This window comes from Priapulus caudatus, unplaced genomic scaffold (assembly GCF_000485595.1).
Source record: "Priapulus caudatus unplaced genomic scaffold, Priapulus_caudatus-5.0.1 Scaffold597, whole genome shotgun sequence".
Lineage (NCBI taxonomy): Eukaryota > Metazoa > Priapulida > Priapulimorpha > Priapulimorphida > Priapulidae > Priapulus > Priapulus caudatus.
The window spans coordinates 122500-130554 of record NW_014577658.1 but is presented as its reverse complement, the minus strand read 5'-3'; the positions used below and the strand labels follow the sequence as shown (position 1 = coordinate 130554).

The following is an 8055-nucleotide window of genomic DNA, read 5'->3' as shown; positions in this document are numbered from 1 at the left end:
TCGTGCGTGCGTGTGTACGTACACGTGCGTTCGTGCGTGCGTGTGTACGTACACGTGCGTTCGTGCGTGCGTGTGTACGTACACGTGCGTTCGCGCGTGCGTGCGTGTGTACGTACACGTGCGTTCGTGCGTGCGTGTGTACGTACACGTGCGTTCGCGCGTGCGTGCGTGTGTACGTACACGTGCGTTCGTGCGTGCGTGTGTACGTACACGTGCGTTCGTGCGTGCGTGCGTGTGTACGTACACGTGCGTTCGTGCGTGTGTACGTACACGTGCGTGCGTGTGCACTTACACGTGCGTACATGCGTGCGTGCGTGTGCACGTACACGTGCGTGCGTGTGAACGTACACGTGCGTGCCTGCGTACGTTCACCTGCGTGCATGCGTGCGTGGGTACGTGCCTGCGTGCATGCGTGCGTGCGTACGTGCCTGCGTGTGTGTGCAGGTAAACGTTCGTGCGTGCGTGCGTGCGTGTGTGCGTGTGCAGGTACACGTGTGTGCGTGTGCAGGTACACGTGTGTCCATGTGTGCGTGCGTGCGTGTGTGTGCAGGTACACGTGCGTGCATGCATGTGCACGTAGACGTGCGTGCGTGCGTGTGCACGTACACGTGCGTGCATGAGTGTGTGCGTGCGTGCTTCGCTATTACATGACATGACATACTACACATGAAACATCGCTAGCTATTACGTCAGTATCATTGAACAACTCTGATTGGCTGATGAATTGTACAATCGGGCGACTAAATCGCCGAGCCAGACACACTAGGCGATTTTATCGGGCGACTGAAATAATCACCCGATAATATCAAAACGTTTTGATCTATGCGATTAAATCGGGCGACTAAATCGGGCGACTAAATCGGCGGCGACTGGCTGGACACACTAGGCGATTTCACCGGCGATTTAGCGCACGCACACCTGATTTAATCGCCTAGTGTCCGGCCCTTTACTAGTTTTTTATTACTATGTTAATTCTCGCTGCTACTCTGCTGCCTCCCGGTAATTTGTGCATTTGCGAGCAAAGAGAGGGAGAGAAGGGTAGAGGGGGAAGGTTTTCGAGAAATCCTAAGCGGGGTTAGACTTAGAAGTTAGAGTATGTGTTACGTGAAAACGTATAGCACCCATCACATCTTTGATAACACGATTTTTACAAACGATTTACCACCAAATAAGGAGTACATTAGTGAATTAAATTTTTAGCTCTTCAAAAAATATAACTTAAAAAATAACTTGAAAATTTAACTTATAAGTACCAAATTTGGTAAATCACAAATGTTTAATTCGATTGTTATAGTATTGCATTGCACAACGTATTATAACGGCCTGGGAACATCATGTCAGATGCATACCGTCAAGAGCTAATAATACTTATTATAACTACACTAATAATAGCACGGCACTTGATATCGTTCTTCTGTATCGTATCGCTCTTGATAGTACAATAATAGTACAGAGACTCCCCGACTTACGAACATTCGAGTTACGAACTTTCGATGATGTTCACATATGTTCACCCTGTGTTCACGTATATATATGTTTACACTATGTACACTTCTAGGTTACTCGATGTTCACACGTACATATACTATACTACTGTACAATACTGTATACGCACGTACATATGTTCGACTTACGAACAAATTGACTTAGGAACGACCGCTCGTAACCGAACCTGTTCGTAAGTCGGTAGTCTCTGTATTAGCTCTTGATATCGTGCATACTCAGCCCCCCCCCCCCCCCACACACACACACACACACACATACACACACCCACTGTGCTATACCCACTGCAACACGATGCACCTGATACAGCAGTTTTCTTGATTGATGTTGGTTTAATTGATATTGATTGATCTATCTTCAGGTAAAATTACCTGGCTGTGCACCAGGGATTAAATTTTTTATCAGTTAATTATTAATTAACATGCATTACAATGCAAGTAGTGATGTAAATAGTATGTAATAAAGGTAGTATATAGTTATTAATGTACACAATTTTAATATCAAAGATATTTTATACATAAACGCTATGTAGGAAATGGATACGGGTATATTTACAATTTTACATTGATGCTCATATCAAACTTCTAAAGTATACAAAATACTGAGACTTTAACGGTGTAATTAGTAGCACGTATTCATTTGAAACAGAACGATATCTACCAGTGAAAAGAATGTTAAAACTCGCTAATACAATTTCACCATGATCATCACGCCATAGCCCAAACACTGCCGGGGTTTAAACTCCTGAGATATGAGCAATGCCCAACACTGCTAACACATTGCAATCTTAAAGGGGGGCTTATGTCAGGCTTGCGAGCCGACTCGACTGGAAGCAACTGGATTTCGAGCAACTGGAAGCGATCGGCAGCGACTAGTTGCGTCCAGTTGCCCACTGTTCTACTAGTGGCGGCCAGTCGCAGGCATAAGCAGTCGCGTCGCAGTCGACCGACCCAAGCACTGCGGTCGAAGTGAATTGCAGCCAGTTGCTTCCAGTCGAGTCGGCTCGCAAGCCCGACTTAAGCCCGACATAAGCAAGACGATAAAACCCACGGGGATAAAATGCGATTATATTTTTGAAATAAACCTCCCTTTTCATGCTTGTTCTTGTCTCTGATCTTCCATTCCGTAACAAGTTCAATTTCACCACTTAATTCCCGATTCCCAAATCTCTCTCATCTCAATTCTACCATCGAAAGACAAACTAGAAACGCGCACACGGCTACACAACGGGTTGCAGAATCGGCACGCCGACCAACTAGCGCTTCACACACGCATTTGCTCAGTTCTCACTCGTGTCCATGTTCTCCGTGGGAGCGTATAAGAGCGGCACTACTATCATGTCGCTGACCTCAATCCCGCACTCGGTCGTCGGGCCACCCTCCAGCACAGCTTTCGTGAGCGAGGGATCCGACAATGAAGACTCCGCGTCGCCGTCGCAGGGAGACGAAGCGTTCTTCAGCGACCTCACGTCCGTCACGACGAGACCCAGACTCGAGTCGACCACCTCGTGGCGCCACGACGCATCGCCGCCCGCCGCTGGCCACTCCTCCTCGCCAGGGGGAGCCTCTCCTCCGCCGCCGCCGCCGACTGACAGCGCAGTCACCTTTCCCGTTCCGTTCGATGACGCGGCGTCGGCACGCGGCGAGGGAAGGCCGCCAGGCGGACGCGCGTCAGGGGACGACGATGGAAGGACGCCACCGTTAGAGAACGACAGTGGGAGGGCGCCGCTGTCGGTGGACGATGATTGAAGGGCGCCACTGATAGAGGAGGAGAGAGCGAGCGAGATGCCATCAGGGAACGACAGGGAGAGGGCGCCACCATCGGAGGAGAGCCTCGGCGGGACGGCGAGGGACGGGGCGACGGCGTCGTCGCCGCTGCACGCGAACAGGTCGTCGCTGGGGTCGCGCGTCGTCTCGCCCGACGACGACGGCTCGCCGCCGCCCGTCGCGTCCGGCCGCCTCGGAGGGACCCGGCCCGCTCCCCGCGACCCCACGTCTGCGACCTCTCCGCTCGTCCGCACGCACGCACCGCCGGTCCCCGCAGCGGCAGCGCTTCCCGCGGAGCCGCCGGAAGACCCGGCGGTCGACGAACTGACCCCTTCGCTCTCCGACGGGTCCATGCCGCAGAGGCTGGTGAGACGCGAGACGGAGGCGGCATCGCCGACGCTCTCGCCCCGCGCCGGCTCCGCGGCGGACTCTCCGTTGTCGGCTCCCTTCGAGTCGGATGAAAACCGACGCGGCCGAGGATGCGTTGTCGATCGGGTTGCGCCGCTGCCGCTGGGGGACGCGCCACTGCGGGGGGACGCGCCTCCGCGCCGTCTCGCAATGCCGAAGTCGCTCGTCGTGATATCCTCGTCGCCATGTTCGGTCGAGCGCCGCGAGGGTTCGCCGTCGATCCGATCCCCGCGCGAATCGGACGCGGACGCTCCGACGACGAAACCCGTGCTACGCTGCGAACCCGACCCCTCGCTTCCGTCGCAGCCGCTTGCTGACGGCGTGGAGTCAGTACGGCTAGACGACAGACCCGACGCTCGTTCCTGCATCTCGAGCGGCGTGTAGCTACGGCAACCGCGCGCCGGCGACGAGGCGACAAAACCGCCCACGCCGATCTCCCCGCTCGAGTCTGCTGCCGCGGCAACCCCGCCGCTGCTGCCGGAGGAGGAGGAGGTGGAGGAGAGGTAGGTTTCCATGGCGTCGCGCGTCAGCGGGCGGCCGCTCGGCGGGATGCGGGCGCTGTCGTCGGCCGCCGATCGCGCGCCGGAAGATCCCGTTCCGCCTTGCTCCGCGGGACGCGTCGCGGAGGGAGCGACGCCGCTCCGCCCGACGATGCAGTCCCAAGGTTTCGAAGGCGACGCGATCGGTCGGAAGGACGGGCGATCGGCACCGTGCGTGCGGTCCTGTGTGGCGTCTGCCGCGTCGTCCCAAAGAATCTCGGTGTCGCGATTTCGCTGGCCTGTCGCCGATTCATCGCCCCCGACCGGGACGCCAGCATTCTCAGTGCCGCTTGCAACTGCAGTGCAAATCGTTGGGCGTCTACGGCCGACGGAAAGATTGAGTGGAATGGGACTGTGCCAACCGCGAAGAGTGAACGTGTACTTCGGCTGCGTGCATGTGCCGAGGACGTCGTCATGCTCGCTTGTTTCCATTGGCGACGGTTGTGCTTCTCCGAGCATTTCTCCCCGTGCAGGGCTAGCCAGTGCAACAGATTGGATAGAGTTACGCTCGCTCATGGTGTGGCATCTTAAATTACTTTCCGTATCACGTGTCAGCAGCATAAACGTCATTACACATTGCCAGCTTTTTGCACAGTAGAATTTTCTCAGTCAAGGAATCGGAAGTTGTTCCGTGGTCCTGGCATGTCTCGTACCTTGAAATGAAAATAGTAATAAATAATTACCACTTATATTTAAAACTGAGGCATCAATGTTCATGTACTCCATATTAACTAATAATCTTTGTGCTCAAATATTTCTTTACAATAGAGAATCTCACTACACATGTTAAGCTAGAGTACAGAAATACAACAGGTTCATGTGTATCCTTAGATACAATAATGTAACCCAAACACATGGGCAAGCGCGTAGCCGGGGGGGGGGGGGGGTCCTGGGGGCCCTAGGACCCCCCAACCAAAATCAAAATCCAAATAAAAAATTTTGGATCCAAAAAAAATATTTCAGACCACCAGACCTCCCTTGTTACTCGCTCGAGGACCCCCCCCCCATCCAAATTCCTGGCTACGCCCTTGCACAGGGGTAGGGGTACACACCTATGTAACACCCCTACCCCTGTGTTTGGGTTACATTATTGTATCTAGTAGGCCTAGTGTATCCTGTGAGTGTGCATGGAGTTTTATGCATTGGGCGCAAACACACCTATTTATTGTGGGGGTTCTATTTATTGTATCTACTGTTGTCCCACTAGTTGAGCTACATTACTATACTATACTCTATAGGGCCTAGTGCATTACCCTAACCTGTTGGGTTAGTTTATTAATTGTTTGTATAATCATAACGTAGACTATAGTACTAGTAGTAGTAGTAGTAGTAGTAGTAGTACTGTAGTAGTACTAGTACTAGGAAGTCGTAGTAGTCTAGTACTTCCTACTACTACTACTACCAGGAGTAAGATAATATAGATCTATATTATCTTACTCCTGCTACTACTAGTACTACTACTAGTACTAGTACTACTACTAGGACTAGGAGTATCCGAGTAGGACAACACAGTTAACACTAACCCGACCAGGCTGTGTGACTAACGTCAATATACACAGGTATTCTAACCCCAGCAGTAGCAATACCGTTTCTTGGAGCTAAGTCAACACCAGTCAAAATCAGTAAACACCGACTGCCTCAGAATCAGACTCACTCACTGTCTCAGTGTCTGTCTGTCGACAATATTATTACTATTACTGAAGAGTGAAGTGTGTGTGGGGTTTTAGTCAGATGCGATTACATGTAGCACATCGCTATAACAATATCCCATACATAACCTTTGGTTACATACTTCAACACAATAGTCAATAGTTTGCCAGGAAACGAAAGTTAGAAAGAAATCATCTTCAAACATTTACACACGAAGCGCCACAGACGTGAGACGTTCTTTCGTTTCGCTAGGGGGCCTATTTCAAAACAAATGAACGCTTTGTTGTCATCGTGCAAGTGTTTGCAGTAGTTGACTTTGTATCATACAGACATACTCATACATACTCATAGTTTATGTGCTTATGTGTATATGTGTTTTATACATCACTTTGACCATATTTACATCTTATATATATATATATATAGCTTCCATGATCTGCAATGGCATCGGTCACTAAGAACACCACCCCACTACGCAATATTAAAGCAAACCAAATGAAGCATTACGAGCCGTACTGGACCACAGAAGCTATTTCGCACGGGATCAAAAGGGACGAGCTCATAACAGGTGCTCTGAGAATCAATCCAAAGAACTATGAAGAGGCTTACATCACGTCGCCCACCGGCGGCAGCGACATCGCGATCCTGGGAATGCGGGACCGCAACCGCGCGCTTAACGGAGACGTCGTCGCCCTGCAGCTCAAGCCGCGCTCCGAGTGGAGAGTCGCGTCGACCGGCGAGGGGAAGCGGCCGCCGCAGGACTGCGATCGCGCGACGGCGGCCGCCTCCGCCGCCGTGCCTGACCTCTCGTCGCTGTCTGTCCGTGGCTCCCGACCCCTGACGAACCCCGACGGGAGCGCGGCGCCCTCTGGTGATGACAACGACGACAGGTCCGCGCAGAGGGTCGGCCGCGTCGTGGGCATCGTCGAGCGCAAGCACTCGCGCGCCGCCTCCGGCTTCCTGAAGCCGATGCCGGGCGGGAAGAAGGACCTCGCTCTGTTTGCTCCCGTCGACAGCCGCGTTCCCCGCATCGTCGTGCCGATGGCCGCGTGTCCGGAGGACCTGCTCGTGCGCCCCGGCGACTACGCCAACACCCTGTTCATAGCGAGGATCACAGAGTGGGGGGAGAGCTCAAAGATGCCAAAGGGGAACCTTCAGGTATCCTCCTGTGTGGATCGATTTTTGTTTAGGACCCCTGTCAATATATAGAGTTCATCGTACATCAGCACCCTAACCCTAACTTTAACTTTGAGCTATATAACTCTAACCCTAACCCTAAACCTAACCCTAACCCTGAGTCTAACTCTAATCCTACAGCTAACCCTAACCCTACTCCTAACCCTTACCCTTACCCTAACCCTATCACTTACTCGAAAATGGAATCTTAGGCCCAGCTGGGCCTGCAAACAGTCATAAATGCCATAGAGTTCTGAGATGTTTCGTAAAACCCCCCCGTCATTAGGTTACGGGTTTTGTCGAGTGCAGCTCACGTGAGCGTCGTAATTAATCCGTATATTTCAGAGAAGTCTGGGAGAGGCGGGCGAGATCGAACCAGAGACGGAGGCACTGCTCTTGGAATACGAGATCTACTCCGGCGACTTCACCGACAAAGAACTCGCCTGCTTGCCGGAAGTGAATGCGGAAAAATGGGAAATACCGCAGGTACGAGACGCATGACATTTAACAGGTTGCGGGCGCTTGACAGAGCATTTGCTGAAAAAAGGGCAGAGCTAAACGGAAAGAATGTGATTCAGTAGTAGGAGAAAGCACTAGCTCCCACCGTGCGCGCGTGTTCCGTACACACAATTACCACGTAGAATAGCGCAACACTCGTGGCGCGCAAGTATTAAATTAAATTAAATTAAGTTTACTTTATTTACACTTATGAATTACATTTTGAAGGTAATATATTAGTTAAGCAAGTTAAATTGACTACGTCACGAATTTTCTATGGTAAATTTTGTAAAATTTTTGTTGCCATTTTTTTACATTGAAAGTAAGAACTAACGGGACTAAACATATCGTCAAATTCTTACCTGATAAGATTGTTTCTCAACTAGTTAAAAATCCAAAAAACCTGGACGATTTGATATTATGTTCCTGACATTAATTGCTTGCTATGGGCTATGTATGAGTCACGAGTGTATGTTCACATCGAACAATAATATAGTAAAATATAGAAGTATAAT

The 8055-nt window shown here is 51.1% G+C and overlaps 2 protein-coding genes across 2 annotated transcripts in view; one reads left to right on the top strand and one right to left on the bottom strand.

Annotated features, from left to right (window-relative positions):
- Positions 1-2782: 2782 nt before the first annotated feature.
- LOC106811982 (putative lysozyme-like protein) lies at positions 2783-4192 on the bottom strand. The gene has a single exon (XM_014815726.1). It carries the CDS (start codon positions 4190-4192, stop codon positions 2783-2785), a length of 1410 nt encoding a protein of 469 aa, XP_014671212.1.
- Positions 4193-6148: 1956 nt separating this feature from the next.
- LOC106811981 (DIS3-like exonuclease 2) overlaps positions 6149-8055 on the top strand; it is an 11169-nt gene continuing 9262 nt past the window's right edge. The window contains exons 1-2 of the mRNA XM_014815725.1: positions 6149-7024; positions 7388-7528. Coding sequence (XP_014671211.1) covers positions 6308-7024; positions 7388-7528 — 858 coding nt within the window. The 5' untranslated portion in view covers positions 6149-6307. The remainder of the gene's footprint in view (positions 7025-7387; positions 7529-8055) is intronic.

Bases quoted from the DNA above. Each gene is read 5' to 3' on its own strand.
- LOC106811982 (XM_014815726.1), bottom strand. From the start codon at position 4,192: ATGGAAACCTACCTCTCCTCCACCTCCTCCTCCTCCGGCAGCAGCGGC.